At 33.2% G+C, this 25,520-nt stretch overlaps 1 protein-coding gene across 4 annotated transcripts in view; it reads right to left on the bottom strand.

Moving 5' to 3' along the window:
- The window catches only part of Ncam2 (neural cell adhesion molecule 2), a 314,442-nt gene that overhangs the window by 107,620 nt on the left and 181,302 nt on the right, over window positions 1-25,520 (bottom strand). For 3 of the 4 annotated variants that reach the window (XM_070030502.1, XM_070030501.1, XM_070030500.1), the window contains exons 2-6: window positions 22,920-22,994; window positions 19,089-19,295; window positions 17,411-17,554; window positions 12,054-12,191; window positions 2,895-3,012 (exon numbers count right to left, since the gene is read on the bottom strand). In XM_070030502.1, the coding sequence (XP_069886603.1) occupies window positions 2,895-3,012; window positions 12,054-12,191; window positions 17,411-17,554; window positions 19,089-19,295; window positions 22,920-22,994 (682 nt within the window). Of the gene's footprint in view, window positions 1-2,894; window positions 3,013-12,053; window positions 12,192-16,678; window positions 16,730-17,410; window positions 17,555-19,088; window positions 19,296-22,919; window positions 22,995-25,520 lie in introns of those variants that run through there. The other variant, XM_070030504.1, reaches the window with a different exon arrangement.

Genomic DNA, 25,520 nt, shown 5'->3' with positions numbered 1-25,520 from the left:
CAATCAAATGTGTATGTGGGTACACATGTATTATTAGTGTCATTTTTGGTGATAATAGGGTTTATTTGAACTCCTCCTAAGTTCTCTAACATGAGCCTCACTTCCAATTCTGTTTGGGTTTTTGTTTTTATTGTGATGGTAAAGGTTTTCAGTTATTATTTTAGATAAGAATCTTGAAATGTTATCTGGGATGATTTAGGACAACAATTCTGCCACCTGTACCTCTTCATAGCTGGCTTGCAGATATGAAGCACCATGACCAGCTCATTTCTTTTTTGAAATGGTATCTTGTTAGCGTGTTTTCCCAGCTGGCCTGTAACTATGATCCTCTTTTCTTTGTCTCCCATTGTAAACAATTGAGTTTTATAATGTCATTTTGATATCTGACCATCAATAGAATTCATAAAATTAATGAAATATTAATACAAACGCACAGGGTATTTCAGTTGAGACAAAAGAAGATGGAACAGAAATCAAGGGAAAAATTATGGAGAATCACTGTCTTTGCTCACGCCTTGATAGACATGTCATTAAGTGTTTTTGGTTTCTTTGTGAAATATCCTTTAATACACAGGCTTGAGTCTTTTATTGTGAAACTTCTGTAAGCAATGAGCTCCTAACTTCCAAGAAGGAATTCTTATTTGGCAGTAAAATGAGGACAGTCACATGCATGAGGCCTTCATCTGATGATACCTCTGCTCTGAAATGAGACAGGAGAGATGCGTAGGATCCCCTTCATCCACATATAGGCCTGGAGGGGTCTTAATATGAAAATGTCCTCCTGTGGAGCCAGGGAAGAGAGGCTGTTTCAAAAACCAGCCTGAAAATGGTGCCATGACTTTGGACATCTAGGCTTCAAAATCATGGAGGCATATATTTCTGGTGTTAAAGCCACACAGTCTTAACTATTTTATGATGGAAACCTAAGGTTATGGAGGCAATGGGCTTCATTGCTATTACTTGGAAACATTACCCCTTTTCATCATGTAATCTGGATCCCACTAGTAATCTCACTGCTTGTTCCACAATCCTTGGTGTTGAAAGGATTTTTTAAAAATATACTAATGATATACATTCACCTAGAGATACATGAAGTATACATGAAGTATAAAGTAATATTTATATCTGTAAATGTCAATATTTTATTCCCCTAATACAGTTATATTGCTTCTAAAATGACTATTTAAGCTTAAAATAAAATTTCATTCTATTTCAACCAGGAGATAAAAACAATGGAACAATGGAAAATGAAAAATGGAAAATATGTACATGGACGTTTAAAAATATTAATTACCATTACATTTTCTTCTGAATGTGGTTTATTCTAACCCTTATATTCTCATTGAAAAGAGAGCAAATTTAAACAAATCTTAAATTTGAAATAAACTTAAGTGGAAAGTAAGTATTGCTGAAAAAAATCATCAGGAAAACATTTTTAGAACAACCAGGTACTGGTGGCTTACACCTGCAATCATAGCTACTCAGGAGGCTAATATCTGAAACCATGGTTCAAAGTCAGCCAGTTAGAAAAGTCCATGAGACTGTTATCTTCAATTAATCACCAAAAACCTAGAAGCAGAATCTTGACTCATGAAAGAAGTAGAGTACTTATCTTGAGCAGAAAAGCTCAGGAACATTGTCCAACCTTAGTTCAAGTTCCAGGACCAGCTGATAGATAGATAGATAGATAGATAGATAGATAGATAGATACATACATACATACATACATACATACATACATACATACATACATACATACATACATACATACATATACATATATACATACATACATAGATTGATTGATAGGCAGACAGATAAATTATTGTGTTTCTTTGGGTTTGGCTTACTTCACTGAATATATTTTTTCCAAGACTTTTCATTAATGAATGGGACAATGCCATTCTTTCTGATGGAAGCACACAATTCCTTTGTGTGTAATACCACATTTTCTTAATCTATTCATCCATTGAGGGGCATCTGGGTTTATTCCATATTTTGGCTATGGTAAACAACGGTGCAACGAACATGATTGTGACAGTAGCATTAGTGTGGGCTGATTTGTGGTCATTTGGGTAAATGCCCAGGAGTGGGATTGCTGGATCATAGGGAAGCTCTTATGCTTGTAGTCTTTTTTATATGTTTTTATTGCAAAAATACTGTACAGAGGGGTTACAATCACATGAGCAAGGTAATGAGTACATTTCTTATCAAGCATTGTTGCCTTCTCCTTTGTTTTTCCCCTACCATCCCTTCCCTTCCATCTCCAAAACTACATTCCCACGTCCTGCCCCCGCAAATACGCCTAAATTATAAAGTTCATTTTTCGACATAGCATCTTGTACATCTTGTTGCAATGGGTCAACTGTATCCCTATTTAAACAATTTGGTTTTTCCCTTCCCCTCCCTAAATTATACCAACATCAAATACAGTGAAAACAGGGGTTATACTGTGAGGGAGGGACATACAAAGCAATAAAAAAAATCTGGTACATTATAAATATGTTAGAAACAATAGCAAGAAAGAAAAACCATGTGTGTTGTTAGGAAATGGAAAGACTTGGAAAAAATTATATTAAGTGAAGTAAGCCAGGCCCTAAGATACATAGGTCCCATGGTTTCCCGTATTTGCAATAACTAGTATATGTCTGAGACAAGCAGAAAAGGTCAGATAAGATCATGTTAAGCGAAATGAGCCCCAACATAAGGGCACAAGTGTTTACAGTCTTTTGAGGAACCTCCATATTGCTTTCCAAAATGGTTGAATAAGTTTACATTCCCATCAACAGTGTAGGAACATTCCTGTCTTTTTCTTTCCCAAAGTATTGAGCCCGAACCTTATTCTGTGAGCATGATTATGATCACAAGCCAGAAGACATTATGATTGAACCTACCTAGACCAGGAGATGGTAGGTTCTGGAGATCCTGAAGCCCTGCAAGATAAAGTCATCTCTTCTCCTCTCTCAGCTGTGGCATTGAAAGACTTCTGAGGCATGGTGATTGCTGGCGGTACTGAAGGATAAATGGACATAGCGTGAACAGATCTGGCATTTCTCTCACAATTTTGATATATCTCTTGTCCATTTTTAAAAATTCTTAAGCTTTAAAATTAGGTAGCTACTTTCCTGTTAAATAGTAAAAGAGTAGTAAAATAACTTTATGAATACTAAAAAATACCCTTCATATCCTTCTTTTGTACAATAGCTGGAACAAAACATTGCAATGCTCTTTCACTATTTAGTATATGAAAATAAACAATGAACCTGGATTTTAGCAAACATATACTTGTATGAAATATATCTCATAAAAAGACAGCACCACACTGACTAAGTCAATACTAGATCTACTTTAGCCATAAATGGATTTCCTATTTGGGAACTCTCAGTTATAGGCAATGCCATAAGCAATCATTCACTGTTTCAAGACAGGGCTTTCAAATTAGGTGTCAAACCATAATGTTCTTTCTGATTAACTACACTTAATTTCTTCAAACAACTATAAAACATTTTATGAAGAGAAACTGCTTAAGCCATAGAGAGTATGAAAATAGATTTTCATGAACAATTCAGCTTCGAAATTAAGCTTCCTCAATTTCTAACTAATTATGTTGTGAAAATTGTATATGCTGCACATTTTGGACATGTTGAAACTGTTACAGAAATGCAACTGCTTCCAATAAACAAGACATTAACATCCATAACAGAATGTAAATTTCAAAGTTAAGCATAAATTGTGATTCAGTGCACTGAATATGACAAAATTCAAAAATTAATTATATTATTATTTTGCGTTTGCATATTCTAAACAACATGGCCAGACAGACACTTAGAAGTATGGTTACAATTACATCTACCTCCAATTGCTTTCAGGTCAGTATTGGTGCCATATTATCCAAAGATAATGGGCATAAGAATTAATATGTTGTGTATTTTAGTAATTAAACACAATAAATCAGTTCCCTGACTTTGAATTTGATATAGGGAGGACGATCTGTCATTCTGTCTTTGAGATAACATAATAATTACTGGCATTAGAAAAGATGGATGTTTGTTTCAGGTATTAACTTGGAATATTAAGTACATTGTCATTTGACTGCTATTTTCCTTCTCATGTAATTATGAAAAAATATAATTTAATGGAAGTGCATTGCTTCACCTTTTTGTTATTTGGAAATGCAGTTGGAAGGATTTTGTAATTATTTTATTGTAACAACAGGATTTTTAACATTAGAATATGGCAATAACGTGAATTGTGTGTGTATATATTATTGTTATTGTAACTGTAAAGGTGATGTACAGAGGAGTTTCAGTTACCTAAGTCAGGTATTGAGTACATTTATTTTTGAACAGTGTCACCTGTTCCCTCGTTTTCTCCAAATTTTTTCCCTCCTAACCTTGCTCCTCTACAAGTTGTCTAGTTTATTTTCAACATAGTGTCTTGTGAGCATCGCGGCTCATCACCCTCATCACGCTCTACCTACGGTTAAGCATTTGTAATGAGAATCACTTCTAAGACAGAGATGAAGTGTTGCAGGTCTTGTTTACGAAATGAAATTTGTTCATCAAAATTTTCTCATCAAAATTGCTCTAGTTTCCTGGTTTTCACTTTGTTGGACTGTGAAATGGTTTTTCTAAGGAATTACACTGAATTCTCCCCTGAAGATACCTTACTTTAGTTAATACTAACACTTGAAAGGTGAGGAGGGGAGGTCAAAGAGAGAGGGTCGATGGATGAAGAGGATGAATATGTGTAGGCAATGCATAGTCTATGAAAATGTTAAACTGAAGTGGATGGGTTGGATTGGGGAGGATGGAGGAGAATGATGAATGTTGTGACATCAATCAAGAATTCATCGTCAGTGGTAACTACTTTAAGGGGTTTGTTACCTCCTGTTTTAGACTGTTTAGTTCAGTAAGCCATATTAGATTATCTTTAATGAATTATGTAGATTTTTTTCTTTTTTATCTCTAAATAGTTATACAGTATAGTTGTCATTTAACAATGCCATTTATGAATACAATTGTGATCAATTTCACATTTGGCTGTATCTGACATATCAAACTTATCCTTTTTCTGGCTGCCAGTTTGGGCATCAAAGATACTACTGATTTCACATTTGGATTATCCTGTGGGTCCCTTTGGGTCCATAAAGGAACCCAATGTTTTCTCACTTTTCATGTGTTCTGTAAGAATTTAATCATTTCCCATCAAACATGTCTCAGAAATGATGATTATAATGCTAACAACGGATACTTATTTAAGTTTCAGATCTTGTAGGTTCATTAGAAGCAGAAACAATTCACTCCTTCAAATTTGTTTCAGATAAAGATAACTCTGTTTTATCACTCCCCAAAGATCCACTTTGACAAGTTATTTGCTAGATAGGTGTAACTAGATACGAAAAATAATTCATGTAGATATTTTATCTATCTGATGATTGCCAAAATTATGACCCTTGTTATTATCCTTTTATTTGTACATCTCAGTCATTTTAACAATTGGACATATAAGATTAAAGTACCTGTACTCCTGACATCTAGTATTGATATTCTCAGTATTTATGCAAAGGAACATAGGTTTTTTTTTCTTTTAGGTCTACATAAGTTCATTTACTCAGGATTCCATGCATTATATATAAATATTGATGATAAAAAAGTGAAATGAGTCAAAAATAGCATTTGCAAGTGTTTTTCCTATTCTTCATGGATGGTATAAAATTAGATTTTTTTAGTTCATTAGTATGAATCCATTACATAAAGAAATTCAAATGGGACATTTATACCCATGCATATAATGTACTTTGTTCAAATACTTCCCTTATGTGTTATTGTTTCTTGACCCTCCTTTTTTGGGGGGGGGGTCGGTCGTGGGGCTTAAACTCTGGGCCTGGGTGCTGTCCCTCAGCTCTTCAGCTCAAAGCTAGCGTTCTACCACTTAAGCCACAGCACTACTTGCGGCTTTTTTTTTTCTTTTTATGTGGTGCTGAGGAATCAAACCCAGGGCTTCATGCATGAGAGGCGAGCACTCTACCATGGAGGCAGCTTCCCAGTTCTTTTGACTCTCCTTTTAAGGAAAAAACATGTTCTTTTAAGAATTTTAGTGGGTTTCATGATCTATTTTATGTACTTCTATAATAGTTATGCTAGGACATTTTCTCCTTCTCCTAACCCACTGATTCCCAAAATATGTACTATACATAATCATTTAATACTTGATTATTATTTTAAGTTATTGTATAGATGTAGACCCTGTATGTTAGTATATTGACATGATGGTTTTCACTTCCATACATGTTTCTGCAAGTGAAAAAAATGATTTTTGAGTGAATAATACTGTTCTCTGTCTTTTAAACTCAATAAACATGTTTTTTGACTTAACCCAGTATTGGTTATCAGGATCTATGGCATTTTTAATTTCTTGAGAAATCTTCATTTTCAATAATGATTAGGATACTTTAAATACTCACTAAATGTGCATGATGGTTTCTTTTCCTATATCTTCATGCCAGCATTTGTTATTTGTTTTCTTGATAACCACCATTCTAAGATTGGTCATATGGAAACTGTGTTGTTTTGATTTACATTTCCTTCATGGCTACAGTGGTGGTGAGCATTTTTTCACATATTTACTAACAAATTATATTCCTTTTTCTGAGAATTTTCTATACAGTTTACTTACCCATTCATAAATTGGAATAATTGTTTTTCCTATTTACATTCTTTAGTTATTTGTGCATAATATATATTAATCCTTTATTAAATAGCTGGAGAAGATTTTCTCCTATTTTGTAAGCTATTCCTTGATTCTGTTCCTTGTTTCTTCTAATATGCTGAAACATTTTAATTTGAGGTAATTTTCCATTCTTGCACTTGTTTTCTAAATTATTAGTATGCCATTCAGTAAGTTGTGTATATACATTTTTTAGTATTTTGCACATAATTTCATACAGTAGTTCCAAAGATTCAGGTTACATTAAAATTTTGAATTTATTTAATATACGACAAAAGATAGGAGTCTGGTTTTAGTGTTTTGCATGAGGACTTTCAGTTACAGAGATAAGTCCATAAAAAGTATTGGGATCGAGCTGAGTTCTGGTGGCTCATGGCTGTAATCCTAGCTACTCAGGAGATTGAAATCCGAACATCACAGTTCAAAGTCAGCCCTGGGAAGGAAAGTCTATGAGACTCTTAGCCCAAATTAACCAACAGAAAATCAGAAGTTGTGCTGTGGTAGATGCTAGCCTTAAGTAAAAGAGTTCAGGGACAGCATTGAGGCCCTGAATTCAAGTCCCATGACCAACTAAAACAGACACACACACACACACACACACACACACACACACACACACACACACACACACACACACACACACACACACACACACACACACACAATCCCCAAAACAAAATACTCTGGAGAGGGTAGGTGAGATGCTCATATCAATGCACACAAGAACATAACAAAACTATCAACAGACATTTTTTCCATTCACAATAAATAACTTGTTTTCAAATGCAACTGACCATGTAACTTGCTCTGGCCAATGGCACAGCAGCAAACACAAGCATAAGCAGTAGCTTAAATTATCTTCAAGGTACCTGAGATACTCACCAGTCCTGAAATTGCATATGTATATGAGATAGGAAACAACTTCCAAACTTCAGATTTTGAAAAATGTTTCATTTTGTAGTCCTATTATATATCTACAAGTATCTTCAGATTAGCTGTAAGTCTACTTGTCCTGACTTAAATATGCCTCAGATGAAGAATTCCTTACTTGAGAAACAAAGTTTCAAGGCAGAAAGAAAGACAAGAAGGAGTTGGATGGGAAGAATAGTGGAGTAACATTGATCAAGATGTATTATACCCATATATTTTAGGTTGAAATGAATTCTCGTTAACTAAAGATCATAAAATGGATTTTAAGAAGAAGATGAGAAGGTGAAGAAACATTCCATGTACTTGTTGAAGGTAATTTCAACTACTGCAGTATATTATGCTTTCTCCTATGCCATTGGTCAGAGCACGTCACTTGGTCAATTGCATTGGAAGACAGCATGCTCTCATTTGGAAGCTTCATAATAACACACGCCAATGAGAAATTCTGTTGAAATACTTCCCCATGGAAGGGAAAGAGTTGTCAGTGAAAAACTGTACATAGTGTTAGGTTTTTAAAAAGAGGTAGGCCGAGTAAGAACAGCACCAGCACGCACGTGGTATTCAGGTAAGGGGTTTATTCAGTAGACCTGCTGGGACCAGGCAGGGTTGGCACTCCACGTGGCTGGGAAAGGCCTGGGAATGAGAGAGAGCTGGGAAGAGAGGAGAGAGAGAGAGAAAAGAGCCAGAAAAGAGCAGAGAGAGGGGTAAGAACAGTAGCACTCACGTGGTATTCAGGTAAGGGGTAGACCTGCTGGGACCAGGCAAGGTTGGCACTCCACGTGGCTGGGAAAGAGAGAGAGCAAGAGAGCAAGAAAAGAGCAGCAAGAGCTAGAAACGAACAGAGAGAGAAAAAAGGGGGCAGCAAGAGAGCAAGAGAAGAGCAGCAAGAGCTAGAAACGAACAGAGAGAGAAAAAAGGGGGCAGCAAGAGAGCAAGAGAAGAGCAGCAAGAGCTAGAAACGAACAGAGAGAGAAAAAAGGGAGAGTCTGGGCCTGGGCTAGCCCTTATGTAGGGTATGGGTGGGGAAAGGTGTGGCCACATCAAATTCAGATGTGACCTCAGGGGATGCAGATGTGACCTCTTCCAGGTGTCCCAGTTGCCTAGGTAACGCAGGTACTGGGTGGAGACTTTGCTGCGAGGAGTGTGGAGTCTGCTCGCCATCCAGGAGCGGACCTTACACATAGTTTGTGATGTAGGTTAAGAAATTCATAAAGGGATTTTGAACAGAATAAATTATTTAGAATGCAGTGCTGCTGGTACTTCAGAGGAAACTAGCAAGATGGTTTTCAAATAAACATTGAAATAAAGGGCATGTTTACAAAGAATAAACATGAAAATAGAGAAAATCAAGGTTTAAAGAAACAAGATTTAATAAAGAAGCAAAGCATATGAAGAGAGAGTTAGTTTTAGTATTTTGTTGGGATTTTTGTGAACTTGTGGGGAAAAGGGACTGAAAGGCAAGGAGAAAGGCTTGTATAAGATAGCAGTACTCAAGACTGGGCTTGGAATATTAAGGGAGAGGAAAGACATGGAACAAGCATCAAAATTTAAACTGAGACAGACAATAATGTTTTAAAGTTGTACTTGCATTACAGTCTCAAAATTTTCAATGAAAAATCTTCATGAGATTTTATCCGAGAAGCATTCTAAGGGAAACTTGTGCGAGAATCTTAGTATTTACTAGAAACCAATGCACAGAAAAGAAGTCAGCAAGACTGGAATAGAATGATTTTTTTCCTGGTTGAAGTCAAAGCAAATTCTAAGAGAAAAATCATAGCTGTCTAGGGTGCATAGCCAAAGCATTCCCATGACAAGCCATCCTCCATTTTGTGCACAGTTAATTTTTTTTCTTTTTTCTTTTTCTTTTTTGTCAGTAATGGGGCTTGAACTCTGGGCCTGAGTGCTGTCCCTGAGCTCCTCAGCTCCAAGAAAGTGTTCGACCACTTGAGCCAGAGTGCCACACTTCCAACACACTGTTATTTTGAAAAAAAAAGACATTCTTGGTATCTGAAGGTATGAGAGTGTGTGAGCTTAAGCAGAAAATGTAGCTAATTAGCATTGTCTTAAATACTGAATGTCAGGTTAGGATCTGTGGATTAATCTCTTGGAGAAAAGTTTGGATGACATACTGACTGATACACTGGTAAAAGTGTGCATTAACTACATGATATTTTCAGTGGCATAGAATAGGAAGTTCCAGTATTTATCTTTCTTGTAAATTATAGGTTAATATAAAAACATAGAACCAAATATTCTGGTTTGAATGCAAACCATGCTGGATTTGAAGATTCCGGCTTTGTTATTCAGACCCAAGTGCACCTTCCATCAAAATCATTAATACAAACCCCTACAGATTAAATTCAGAAATTGATTAGGATATGAAATGAATGTAATAAATAATTATGAAAACAAAAACGATGACTGCAGATGACTATGAATGAGGATGAATATGGTCAAAGAAGTTCATTTGCATGTATGACAATAGAACAATGAAACTAGCTGCAAATGTTTTAAGTGAGAATGGAGTAAAAGAGAGAGATGGCAGGGGTTAAGTTTGACCTGGTATTTTGTGTGCATGTTTGTAATGTCACAATGAAACACTCAAGTAAATTTGCTTAATACTAATAAAAATAGAAATTATATCAGAAGAGATCATGAAGAACCATAATATTATGCTTTTCAAATGACATTTTCATTTAAGTATATTTGAATTATTATTCACTGTAAAATATATATGATTACTTATGCATGTTTATGCAATAACATAAATGGCAAAAGTACATACATACCTAATACTGGTGCTTATATATTTAGCAATTTTTAAACAGCTTTGTACCTATTCATGGTATTGTAATCCATATGCTTGTAAGAGAATACTTGGTGCAAAAACTTGACCATGATGAATTTTAATTATATGTTTCTATAAGTATGTTATAAAACAAAGCATGGAGAACAGCTCGATTATTAATAAAATAGTTACTGTATATTGCCTTTGATTAATGTAAAATAATAAAATAATAAAGATATGGGTTATATACAGTTTGATGTATCAGTTTATTGATAGACATACATATGAACCCAAATGTAGAGGAATTAATATTTAAACATGTCCTCTGTGTACTGAAATCTCTCCTCATGAAAGTCAAATCATCCAACAACTAAGAAAAACATAACTGCCAGACTCTAAAGTGCCAAAAGGGCTTCTGCAGCCTAGATCTTCATGAAGTCTGTGACTTCTACAAGGCTGAAACATAGGTCTCCATGGCAAGGTAATAAGCCAATTACAAAGTCCTCTTGTGCCCAGAAAGAACTCTGTGACTGTGTCTTACATTCAATATGAAGCACCAAAGTATTAAATGGTTGTAGGTTTTAGTGTAGAAGAAAAAAGAACTGAGATTGAGATTAAAGATCACAGCTGGAAGAAGTTCAGGAAGAAAACTCAGAGTCACATTACTGTCCTGGGAAAACATGGTACCAGAGACAAGAAACTCTTTAAGAGAACTTGAAGGGAAACCCTGGGAGCTTCCTCTTAGCAGATTTGTAGAACAATAGAGACACAATATGGCTTTATGAATTCCTCTTTGAGACTCACAGAATGTTTTCCTTTCAAACTAAGGAATATAGTAGGAGAAACAAGTTTGAAGATAGAGATACCATCATAATCTATAAACTTAATCACTAATATCCACTGATACTTGCAATAATTCTATTATTGCAAAAAAATGCAGATGATGGGGGGAGGATGGGAAGGGAAACAAAGGAGGAGGCTACAATGCTTGATAAGAAATGTACTCATTGGGGTGTGGGGGGAGGATGGGAAGGGATGGGAAGGGGAAACAAAGGAGGAGGCTACAATGCTATATAAGAAATGTACTCATTATCTTGCCCATGTAATTGTAACCCCTCTGTACAGAAATAACAAGAAATAAATAAAAAATTAAAAAAAAGAAATGTACTCATTATCTTGCCCATGTAATTGCAACCCGTCTGTACAGTATTTTCACAATAAAAAATAAAAATATAAATATAAAACATAAAAAATAAAGAAAAAATGCAGATGATGACACAGTAGTTTATAGACTCAGTAATTCATGGAATTTAAAATATAAGTCTGAAATGAAATTTTACTGTTTCATTTGGCATTCTTTCAACAACTGTAAACATAACAAAAGGCAATTTGTGTACCTACTCTTTGAAAAGTGATGTCAGAATGGGCACATCAAATAAGACTTCATATCCTGCCCCTGTTGCTGTTTTACCTTTTAACTTAAACCATGAGAGAACTGGGAAGATTTCTTTTACACTTTGATATTTATTAGGGAACTACTGAGTGTTGATTTGAATACACACATTGTTAAAATGAACAGAATACTCACCAATCTTTTGATCCTTACCATTAACAATGACAATGATGTCACGAAAGTCAATCTCCCCCCTAGCTTCCACTCTCCCTTCACATCTGTATATACCTTCATCACTTTTATTGATGTTGAGAATCTGCAGGTTATTGTTTGCTAGCATAGCAAACCGATCTGGAAAACAAGCACAAGGGAGAAAATTATAGCAGTAATTGAATGCTAAGTCCCGTGTGCTCTAGAATGAGAAGAGTAGAAATATGACACTTGTCTGACACTATCAAAGTTTTCATCAACAAAAAAATTCAAATTTGAAAGTAAAATGTAATTTCATGACTTCAAGTTTTCCACTCTACCCTGCCTTGTTATGATATAAACATATTTTTTCTAAAATACATTCAAGACTTTATATCCACATGAAATGGTTAGGCTATTATTTTTCCCTAGTGCTTTTCCTGTAGAAATGACACAGAAAAGAACACCGCAGGCCGATTAGCTATCATTGACCTGAAAACTTCTGATTTCAAACATGTCGCAGCTTGACTATGGAAAAAGGTTGAAAAATTGATTGAACATTTTGTCTTGACAGTAATTAAACTAACCATTTTTCATACACTTAGGAGGCCAGATAATATCATGAGGTTCAAGTTACATAATATATGTAAAAATGTTTAAAATTTGAATTTATTTTTTGTTTCAGGCAAAAAAAATCTTTTGAAACAAATAGATTTGGCCAATCATCTATATCAAGGTTCTATTTTTGTGTCGGTGCACCATGCATTTATATAAAAACATAAAATAGTTTGGGGACTGAATCAACTGAAAACCTAAACTAATATTCTATCTGAGAAGCCTGTGGTTCATATCTACTTTGTATGCTTTGTCAAGTCTTTTCTCATTTATGATTATTGCATGATTTTTACAGTGTTAATTTTTCTTCATTAGGGAAGAAAAAATTGTTTCTATCTAGTTCTATTTTGTAATATCCAGGCAATGTCTTACATTATCTTTTTCAATATAACTATAAAAATAATTAACCTTATACAATGGCTGAGTATGGCAGTTAAGATACCTTGATTAGTGGGAGCAACACAGGTTTTGTTCAGTCAGGATTTCTATGTCAAGCATCATTTGCATTGTTTAAAGGAACTAACTGCTTAGGATATTTATAGTCCAGAGTTTAATTTTATAACTTGTCCCATATTTATTTGCATATCTTCTATCTACTGGTTGAGAGTCTAGGGAAATCTTAATAGGTCATTCATTTGGAATTTTACCTATTTGACCCTGCCTACAGCCTAGATTATGGCTGTTTGTTTTTGAGATGAAGTGTCAAGGAATTCTCTGTCTAGATCGACTTTGCACTCAATCCTCAGGGTTTATCCTTCTGCTTGGCTGGGATAATAAGGCATGGCTTTTTGGAGATCAACTGCCTACAATATACTTATTTAGTTAAGTTATTTTAAGGTTTTATTGTTTGTTTGTTTCTCATTCTGTATCTAATCCTTTGTTCGTATCATCTCTTCATGTGGCAATCAATATCTATATTATGATGACTCCTACGATTTATTTGAACCAGCCTATTTCTATGTGTTCCATCTGTTTTATGAGTTTTATATGGATTTACTTACAGTAATTTTAAGTATTTAATCTCTTAAATTAAAGTTTGACTTTAGTATTTTCACTTGCATTTCCATAGTCTGACTTCATGTCTTTGCAGTGATTTTCTCTGGACCTAGAGTCTCAAGGCAAATACTTGTTGTTTTGTGTTTAAAGATTAATACAAAATCATCACTGACATCTCATCTCCCACTGTCTGTGACACCAACTAAATCTTCTATGCTTTCCTTTCTGTCATAACTTCATCTAAAGTCCTCTACTCTCAGCAATTATTTTCACAGGATCTTAACTATTCTCACTATTAGCGTTTTGTCTTGAATCTCATCCAAGTCATTCTCTTCACTGAAACACTAATATGCTGCTTTAAATATATATTATGCCATGTCACCGCCTTTATTAAACCAGTCAGTGATGTCTGTGCTGGAGAAACTCCAAATTCCTTAGCAGAGATGTCAAAGCCATGTTGAATGAATAGCCAGAGCGTTCCTCCTTAGTTTTCCTTATTATAATTCCTTGAGTAATCAATCCTATACTTCTGTATTAGTGTCATAATTCAAGTAGTAAATACTCAAAATCTGGAGCAATAACAAACATAGATTCCTGTGTGTTTATTCAGGCTATCATTTGCCTTTGGGCCATTTCACCTGGTGAATTCTCATTAGGGAGAGTCTTCTTCTCCCTCAGCTGGCTAATGCCTGTTCATATGTAAAGAAGCTGTTTTTCCACCTGACAGGTATCTTTCCCAAGTCCTTCATTCCAGGCTGGTTAGGTCTTTTATTTTCATATAACATTACTGCAATTTCCTGACTGTACATTCTATGAAGCTTGTTTTCCACTGATACTTACCTATTTATCTGTCACTTTAGGCTATTAGTATGTTGAAGGCAATGAATTTTGTTTATCTTAAGTGTAAATCAACAACATCTAGAATTCCAGAGGACTAAGTACTAAGTATTAAATGTATCCATGAATAATTATGAAAAATAGTATATATAAATGGAGAAAAATAAGTTTGTCTATATTTTAATATAGAAAATATGTCAATTAAATATTAAGCAAAGCATTTACAAAGTATATATATATATGTATGTATATATATATATATATATATATATATATATAGAGAGAGAGAGAGAGAGAGAGAGAGAGAGAGAGCATTTCTGCATTTTGGTCCATCAAGGTGACTCTAAAAGTCTCAATATTGTGGGGAAAATGTTACCTTTTCTTCCTACACTTGTGGTTTAGGTCAAACATAGATTTCCTTTCAATGGGTAACATGGAGAAATTCTATCTAAACTATTCTGTAGCTATTTTAATTGTGGATAGCTATTATCCATTGTTCGCTACCAAAAACATAACTATTATGATACAGATTTCCAATCCTTCCTTATCTGCTTAGAACACTGAACGTTAATTCAGTAGCAGAAAGTTTCTTAGATCCTCTACATTGTTATAAATCTCTACATTGAACTTTAACTCAGCAGCAGAAAGTTGTAGATCCTCTACATTATTATACACCTCTACACAAACTTTCAGAGCTTATGAACTTTAAATGATTCCATTGGCTGATAGAAGAAATTATATGAGGTAAGTCACATAAAATATTCATACTTGTAAGTCCAGTTTAAATATACAAATGGTTTGCTAATGAAGAATGAGACATGTTCTTACAACATTACAAACCTAGAATAGTTTAAACTTCCTCACAATTCTATTGAATCCTTATATAATACGGAAAAAATCATTTTCACCACATTTTTCCAGCCATCCAACTTGCAATTATGTTTCATATAACCACTTCATCATTACATTCTACTTTGATAAAACTTATTCTCAATATTAAAAAAAATCTTGATATGAATGAATAAAGCAAATGAAACTTTTCACTATAAATGAATTTGTTCAGAATGTAAAACCAAGCCAAATAGTTTATTTACTTCAAAGATATCTATACATGGTTACTCTGTTATCTGTAATTTAAAGCCTGGGATTGAAATTGATCCATGGTTTACAGATGGATAATTATTTAACAGCATAGCAGTTCAAAAATATCCATTAATGATTCAGGGACATGGAAAGAACTGGAAACAAATGCAAATTAAAATAACATCACTTCTGCATGTGATGCTTGGGGAGAAATGCCTAAATTAAATCACAAAAACATCACTATTATTCATTTCTATAAGTCTTAGTTGAGGATGTCTATTCTACACATCCTTTAATTCTTGAAATAAAGTATATGTGAAGCTTGATATTATAATATCTTTAAAAGTTTAGATATGATCTTGTAACTCTTATAACTCAACTGCCATATATTATTGAACAGAACAAGTCTGAAAATATATCACACAATTTACTCAAATAAATTCTGTAAGAAACTATGAATCAGTTACACTAAATGAGGAAGTGGGAAATTAAATATTAGTTCTCATTAACTTATGAGAGAAGCAATGAGAGTTTGACAATTATTAATACTCATTGAATATGCCAAGCTAAGAAAATTATCTTAAAATTTAAAAAAAGACTATTGAATATAATCATGGTATATTATATCTATATTTAAAAGAGAATCTCTTTACTATTTATCCTATATGCTATAGAAATTTCTGCTCTTGGAAATACAAAATGGAATCATTTAGATTGAAAAACACTTTAAAAGATTCAATTATTCTGTACTTCCCTGCAATGCAGGTGCATTGAAAGTATTCTAAATTGAAAATGCTCCCTGTGCACAATGAGAAAGGACCATAATGTCAGCAAATTATGTTTTTAGTTTCTGATATCATAGTATTCTGAGATTTTAGCTCTGTCTGGATCAAAACCATACAGATGAATCAAGTAAATGTTTTATATTTTAGCCTTTTCTCTGTAGACATCTAACCATAATATTTAGAATACACAGTTATTTTTGAAAGGACAGTCCAGAATATTAAATAGGATTCATACAGATACTATCTTATGTTTACCAATAGTGAGCTTTTGAACTCATGTTTGAATGACAGTATTTAGAATCTGTGAGCACCGGTTTACACTCCTTTACTTACTTAATATTGAAAAAAAGGTTCATAATCTTTCCTTAAATATTGCTGGGCGCCATTGGCTGAGGCCTGTACTCTACCAACTCAGGAAGCTGGGATCTGAGGATCACAGTTGGAAGCCAGCACAGGCAGAAAAATCCCTGTGAGACTCTTATCTCCAATTAACCACTCAAAAAGTAAAATTGGTGCTGTAGCTCCAGTGGTATCATGCTAGTCTAGAGCAAAAAGAGGCTCAGGGAAGTGCTCAGTGCCCCACAATCAACAATAAATAAATAAGCAAATACATAAATAAATGGCATGTAAGCCAGTTCTTTTTTTAATATACAGATAAAAGCTACTGGCAATACTGTATACTAAAGTACTGGCTAAACTACTATGCTAATCTATGCTAAACAACTATGGCTATGCTATGGTATTTTACAAAAACTATAGTAAAGGTATAGAATTAGTCCTGAAGTCAATCAATTACCAAACTTTAACACACTAAGTTCTTAAAGTAATTCTTGACTTTAGGGTGGAACACAGCATTTTTCTTCCATGTTTTATTTGTGAGAGAGTCTCAGGCCTGCCAACGTAAAAGGAGGAACGAGCGACCTATATTGCCTCAACTGTTAGAATTCTGGGATTATCTCTGCATGCAATATCATCCACCGAGCTCTACATTTTCTTTTGTAAGATACACTAATAAAGTAATACGTTTTAGAACATATAACTTAAGAGAGTTACCAAAATACTAACTGTCGGAAATGGCGGTGAGTTCCTCATTATGATACAACCAGCTAACAGCTGGTGCCGGTGAACTGCTAACTCTGCAGACGACTTCAGCATCCTCTCCTTGCTTGAATTCTTGAGGAGAGATAACTTCTTTGAATGTGAGCTTTTCTGCATTGAGAAAATTTTTAAAAAGGATATAAAAGAATTATCTTTTTGTTTTCTCAGTAAGATACCGCAGATTCGACAATTATCCCTGCTATGGTAATTAGGTAAACCTCTATCTCTTAAAAACTCAATAATAACATTCCTTCTCACTGAGAATCACCTGCAGAGTCCTTTCAGTGGGGCAGGATGTCATACCTGAGCTGGAGTCAACACCAAAACTGTTTTTTGGGGGGCTTGAACTCTGGTTCTGGGAGCTGTCCCTCAGCTATTCAGCTCAAGGCTAGCACTCTACCACTTAAGCCTCAGCACCACTTCCGGCTTTTTTCTTTTTCTTTTTTCTGCTTATGTGGTGCTGAGTAATCGAACCCAGGCCCTCATGCATGTAAGGCAAGCGCTCTACCACTGAGACACCTTCCCAGCCCCAAAACTCTTACTCTAGTGTTTCTTCCTCCTTTTCCTGCAACAGGAACATAGAATGTCTTCCTTCCATTTCCTTGAAGATTCCCCATTTTTACCAGTCTGGGACATCTGCAATCGCTTAACTTCATTTAGATTTCTACCAAATGTTTCAGGCAAAAGAGCTATATGTCTCTCCACTTCAATGTTCCCTATTTGTCTCTGTCTATACCTTCTTCTATAAAATTTTTAATATATATTTTATTGTAAAGATACTGTACAGAGGAGTTACAGTTAAATGAGTAGGGTAATGAGTGCATTTCTTATTGAGTATTGTTAACCGCTCCTTTGTTTTAATAAAGGAGGGGGTAACAATGTTCTATAACATTTTTTAGCATGGATATATGACACCTATTCATTGCTCATGGATTTTTATTTATTGTCTATAATTAGAATAGGGCTTGAACAATTAAGTAGATGGACAGGATTCTCTATATTTGCTGGGGACACCAAAGCAATGCAATATTTTCGAAATGTAAATATTGGCCTTACCAAATGAAACTCGAGAATATTCTCTTTGCATCATTTTAACAAAGGTATTTTATTTTTTTTACAAATGCAGTTATTGCATGAAGGTCTAAATCAATTTTTGTAATCTGTGAAATATGTATAATATGTATAGTGGTATAATTTAGTTACATAGTTAACGAAGAAAACAAAAAAAATATTCTTGTGGTATTCCACCAAAAGAATTGGTAATTCTGTGTGTTTATAGTTAACTGTGATCTAGTATCTATTCTAGGATTCGTTGAGGCAAGGTACAGAGTTCATTCTTTCCATTTTTATTTTATTTTATTTTATTATCGGTCGTAGGGCTTGAACTCTGGGCCTGGGCACTGTCCCTCAGCTCTTCAGCTCAAGGCTAGTGCACTACCACTTGAGCCACAGTGCTACTTCGGCTTTTTCTGCTCTTGTGGTGCTGAGAAATCGAACCCAAGGCTTCATATGTGCAAGGTAAACACTCTACCACTGAGCCACCTTCCAGGACCTCCATTTTTATTTTTAAACACATTAAATTTTGCCTGAACTCATTGTAAAGATGTACAATTGTGGCAAAGTCAGAAAAAAATGCAAGACTTACGGTAAATTTCCAAAACTACTGTTGCTTCTTGTGTCTGTCCTTTGGCATCAGTTGCTTGACAACGATATATCCCTGCATCTTCTATGTTAGCATTGTAGATGATCAATCGTGACCTGAGGCTTTCCTTCTGCAACATGACCCTCTGTGTTGAGACGATTTTCTCGCCTTGGGGATTATACCAATCTATACTCTCAGGTTCACCAATTGCTGTAAACAGCCATGGGAAAGAAATGTTTTAAAATGTGTTTTAGGAGATTCTTTTGGCAGTGACATTTATTATAATGTGACAATTTTAATTATTTAGACATGAATGTAAATAGAAGACTGGTAATCTGAAAATTATACAAAATTTAAAGTAAACACAAATGTTAACACAAATGTTCTTCTTTGTTTAATCTACATTTAGGACTCAATCAAGTCGAAGTAAGTAAATGAGAGAATAAAATCCTTAAGAAATTTCCTAGTGTTTAAACTGTAAGAATTACAAATTATTTTTAGTAATCTATGGATTATCATTACACTTTAGAAGCAAAACTCCCAGCTTAGATATTAACTCAAGCTGATATGCACATAGAAACATAGACACTTAATATGATTGCACATGTTCAAGCTCTTGAGTTAAGAGAACATATTTTTTTTCTTGATAAAGCAAAACTTCCAAAACTTTAAGGATTTAAAATAAAAAATACTTTGGTCTTAGATAATATTGACTTTTGTGTTAATTTCCCAAGTGGTTAAAATATATATATATATATATATATGTATATATATGGTCAATTACCATTTTTAAATGAAGTCCTAATGTCTTTTCCCAATGGAAATGAGTGCTGTTATCATTTTAAACAAAAATTATTAACTATTTAATCACATGGTAATTGGAATATATTGAAATGATACTTAACCTGCTGGGCAATTACAGCCAAATCAAATATTTATTTAAGTTCCCAATTCAGTGTCTAGGTTATTAAGCACTTCATAAAAGCCAAAGCTCCTGTTTATGATTTTAGTAACTAAAGGAAATATTTTATCTAATTAATCCTATATTAATTTGTGGCACCAAGATAAAATATTAGCACAAATATTTTAAAAGAATAGTATATAAAGTCAACTCTATCAGCAGAACTCTCTGAATGAAGTTGTTATTTTTATTATTTCATTTTCTACTTTTGATATCAAATTAGCATATTAAAGCAAATATAAAAGGAAAGTTTGGACAGGATTCTTTGGGGGGGGGTTATTTTGTCTATCATGGTGCTTGAATTCAGGACATGGGTGATGTACCTGAGCTCTTCTGTTCAAGGCTAGCATTCTTCCACTCTGAGGCACAGCACCACTTCTGGTTTTATGGGGGTTAATTTTACAGAAGAGTCCCAGTGACTTTTTTGCCCTATCTAACTTTGAACTGTGATCTTCAGATCTCAGTCTCCTGAGTAGCAAGAATTACAGGCAAAAACCACTGGCACACTGTTAAGATAGAATGTTTGATAGATATTATTTATGTCATCTATGGGTTTTAGAAAAAAGTCCCCAAACCACAATACTGACCAGATAATGTGCTTAAGGACTGGGCATTTTGTTTTTAATTAATCCTTCTGTAGAAAAGATGATAACATAAAAATTTGCTTAAACTTCATCTTAATTTTAAACTAATCTCATCTTCACCTATAAATTAAATAGGATATTCTAGGAAATATTTAGGTTATTTTACAATGTGATTATAGCATAAAACCCTATTATTATGGTGAGTTTATTCTCCATCTTCATAGAAATAATTCCCTTTTAAGTCACTAATAAATAATAATTTCCATCTGTATTTTTACACTTATAATACTGGACTTTGGGGAGATTGTTATCATTATTTTTTTAATTAAATATTGCTGGAAAAGTCAGTTTGCTTTAAATGGCGCATTCTGATTTTGATCACCAATTATGTATATCACCCAGTGTAAATATTACACACATTTATTCTATTTAAAATAAATATTTAAGGTATCTAAAACTTTCAAATATTATGTACACTGTCATTGTAGAAAAATATATGTAAACATTCTCATTTGTATCATTTACCACATTAATACTTTTAAATTCTTATTTTGCAGCTATAATAAATATAAATAAGATCACTTCTTTGACTGTTTTTATTAAATATTTTATATAAAAAGAAAGAAAAGATGTAGTTTGGTTTCTTATTAAGAAATTCAGTAAACTGAATCATTTTTTATTGTGAATTTATATATGTTATGATATAGTGATAGGACTGAACTTAAAAAAAATAGTTCCTTCTATTCTCATAATATATGTTATATATTTTGTTATTTGTCCTTACATAAGAAAACTAAATATGTATGCACGTATTTGTTTCATTGGTGATAAAAATGAATGAAAATTAGTAACCTACACTGGGTGTGTTGATACATACTTGTAATCTCAGTATGAGGGAAGATGATGTGTGCTGATGCCCTAGCTGCATAGTGATTTCTATTCTAGCCTCAGCTAAGGAGTGAGACTTTGTTTAAAGAAGCACAAAACAATCAGCCCCCTACCAAAGAAAACAGTTTATCTACATTCTTCTGACAAAATACACTATATTTGGCAAATCATTTTTGTAAGTTTTCATTTCACCACATAGAAATCCTGTGCTAACGATGTATTCATTCAGATCTTTAATGGTAGGATATATGAAGGATCATATACTACTGGTTTTTGCCATGAGATATGATGTTTACATCAATACTCCAAATACTGTTTAGAACTAGGTTGGTAAAACAAATTTCTACTTTTAGTTATTTCATAAAAATTTAAATTACTTATGTAATTCTGAAGCATTTTTTTCTTTTCCTTTCTTTGTGTGGTATGTGTATGGTGTGTATCTGTGTGTGTGTGTGTGTGTGTGTGTGTGTGTGTGTGTGTGTTATTCTTTTTTAAACCAAGAGTTTATGCAAGACAGGCAAGGACACAGCTATTGAGTTAATTCCTCAGCCTTAAAATTGACTTTCACAATGCACTTTATGTCAAGGACACTTGTTGGAATCAGCTCTAGAATTGCTTTATTGTAATCAGAAATTAAAACAATACATTCATAGCAATTTTACCATGACATGAAGGCCCTTGGATATTTTATACATAAAAGCTTATTTTCATAAATGAGATTAAGATTAATCTCAATAGATATAAATGTGTTCATTGAAATGTCTATATTGTAGCAAAGTAGATGTTAAGGTACAAGTTTCATACAGGTCTTCTGCAGAAATTATGAAACTTGGTTATTAAACTAAATTTGGCTGAGATAATTTATTACATGGATCATATGTATAATACATTTGAGTAGAAGTCAAGAAAATAATAAAAAGTTTTCTTGACTGAGTAAATATCTAATATTTAAGTGAATATTTGCCTCTCAAAAGGGTAGAATTTTTTGCCCTATACTTTTCAGTCACATAACTATAATTTCATGTACCATATGTAATTCATTCATTTCTTATTTACAAAGACAGTTGTTACAATCATTATACAATCATTATGTTGATTCCAATATCTTTGTTTAGATAGAAATAATATTTAAGTTAATTTCAATTTCTTAATGCAAAAATCATAGTTTATAATAAGTGATTTAAATAAATGATTTAGCTTTAGCAGTCAAATTATAACAAAATGTTATAACACTCAATGTTTACTATGCAGAAAGTGGCTATTAAAATTTAATATAAGTATAACGTAAAAAGATGCTATTCTTAGAGAATTAAATTTTCAACTACCCTTATTCAATCAATAAACTTCATCCAATGATAAACACAAAACATGGTACCTGAAAATATATGAAGAAATACGCACCTGTACATGTGAAGAATTTAGATTCTCCCACACTAAGCTCTACTTTGCTAAGTGAAATTGTCACTTGGAGAAGAGCTGAAAAAAATATTTGGGTACAAATTAATTGTGATTGTAAATGAATGTTAAGAAAAAAAATATGTAGGCCAACTTTTGCAAATAGCAATACTATCCTTTAAATTTTCACTCCCCATAATGGCAAAATATATTTTTCTACAATATAAGCAAATATCATACTTGGTAAAATATTACATTTTTCATTACATGCTAAACAACATTTGTCTAAATTATTATTTTTTTAATTCTGTTAGGTGCAAAGAAGGATGACATACTCAGAAAACAGCCCCTCATTTACAGGCTAGGTCTTGTATGTATAATCAAAATACCTAAATATAATTCTTGCTGAACAGTTGTAACTTTAATGAAAGAGTAAATCCTATTCTGTCTCTCTAATAATTAAAATATATCTGTTAGATAACTACAATTTAGTTATACAATAAAATATTTCTGTGTAATATAGGCACACACAAAGGAAAGGGGAATGAGTACAGACATTCACGAGATAAATAAATCTTGTCGAAGACTCCAGATAATGGTAATAAAACAGAGGGGAAGCTCACTGCCCTACAAGTTTTCTGTTCTATTTATTGCTAAAGCAACTGGCTACGGTAGTTTCCATACTTAATGATAGGCATAGCTTTGATGATATTACAGAAAAGATAATGTAATCCCTTTCCAAATCCTATCCCACATCTATTTTTTCTTAGAAATAGTTGATCTGTCAATAATGTAATGAAAGTGTAAGATTAAATGTAGACAAGTATGAAACCAAGATTATAAGCCTGGAACTTAGCAGTTCAAAATACCCAAAAGGCCTTTTTTAGGTTAGCATGGGTTAAAAGACATAGTATCCAAGTATAGAAGCTCCAGACTTAGTATAGAAGCTCTAATGATTAGGCACTAATCATTAGATTAGGAACTATTCTAAGTCAATGGATAAAACAGAATCAATAAATCCTCTAGCAAAAATAAATGGCAAGGAAGTTGCCCCAATTAACATGAGCAGGAGAAGGTGTTTTCTTTAGAGGACTCAGGGTTCTATCATATCCCAGTGTGAGATTTTAACTGTGAACATGTGTTTTCTAGCAAAGCCAAAATAACTAAATTAGAATACGACCAGCCATGCACAGGGCTCCCTGGAAAATGGTGAAGGAAAAACATCATCTCCTTGTAAAACACAAGCTGTAGCCTTTGGCCACTACTTTTATATTCTTTTTTTTTTTTGTCTAAATTCACACACTATTCTCTTAAAGGCAAAAAGTGAAATAAGACAAAATAAATGGACTCATAAAATTTCATCAGATGTAAAGCATAGGGGTATGTATACTGTAAATATAGAATTAAATAAAATGTAGACTCAAAACCAGTTTAATAGGCAGAAGAAAGGCTTTCAGATGCTTTCATCATTATGTAGGTTTGAAGAGATGAATATATATATTACAGATGCATTACACTATCATATGTATTATATTATCATATATAATATGTATGTATGCATATCTATATACATTACACAATATATACACATATCAAGCATCACACATGGTCCCAGAAATATATATAAATTTAATGATTGATCTGTTAGTATTAATTTAATTGTAAAGAAAAGATTCAGAATAATGTTTAAGAAATACATGTCACTATGTTGTTTTAAGTCTATAAAATATGTTTATTCTATTATCTTTCCTGTATTTGATTGATGCATTTTCGGTCAGAAACATCTCTTTTTGCAATTTGAGGCCTTAATTTTCCTCAATACCGATAATATCTGTCATATTAGTGAGACTCAACACCGGTTCAAGGGAATAGTATTTCAGAAGAAAATTACAAGCATGATCACAAGTTCAAAAAGGAGGAAGAAACAAGTTGAAACACAGAGAAAAAAAATCTTAAAATGTGAATAATGCTAGTTCCCAGTGAAAAAAATCAGAGAATTTCTTTTCATTTAATGTAGTAATTTGTTTCTTGGTGAATTTAGTTTAAGTTGTATGGGGTCCAAAGTGTCAAAATGCAGAAGAAATCAACATTTCTGAAAATGTAAGAAGTTTGAATCTGAAGATATACAGGTGATTATTGCTATCAAGGGCTTTACATAGTGGCAGGAATTTAATAATTTGGAGAACACTTGAGTATGCCTAGTCATATAAACAAAAGAGGCAAGAAGAAGCATTGGGTCACAAGAAAGACAGTTTTGGTATATTTGCCATTCTCTTTTATTCTTTTACTTTCTATTTTCAGATACCAATTTTTTAAATTTAATTTTATTTAATTTTATTTTTTTATTGTGAACATACTGTAGAGAGGGGTTACAATTATATGGGCAAGATAATGAGTACATTTCCTATCAAGCATTGTCAGATACCAATTTTTGCAAATCTGTAATTTCTTGAGTACAGGGCATTAACAATAGCTTTACTGTCTTTTGTAGAAATAAAGCTATCACATAATCTGAGCTGTTTCTGCTAATTGTAATTTAAACAAATATGGTCTCTAAATTTAGTGTACATTTACATTTCTAAAGAATTCTAGAAAAAATAAATTTGA

Source organism: Dipodomys merriami, unplaced genomic scaffold (genome assembly GCF_024711535.1).
Source record: "Dipodomys merriami isolate MVZ:Mamm:240054 unplaced genomic scaffold, mDipMer1.0.p SCAF_2, whole genome shotgun sequence".
NCBI lineage: Eukaryota > Metazoa > Chordata > Mammalia > Rodentia > Heteromyidae > Dipodomys > Dipodomys merriami.
The sequence above is the reverse complement of the archived record's forward strand: the minus strand, read 5'-3'. Positions and strand labels throughout refer to the sequence as shown.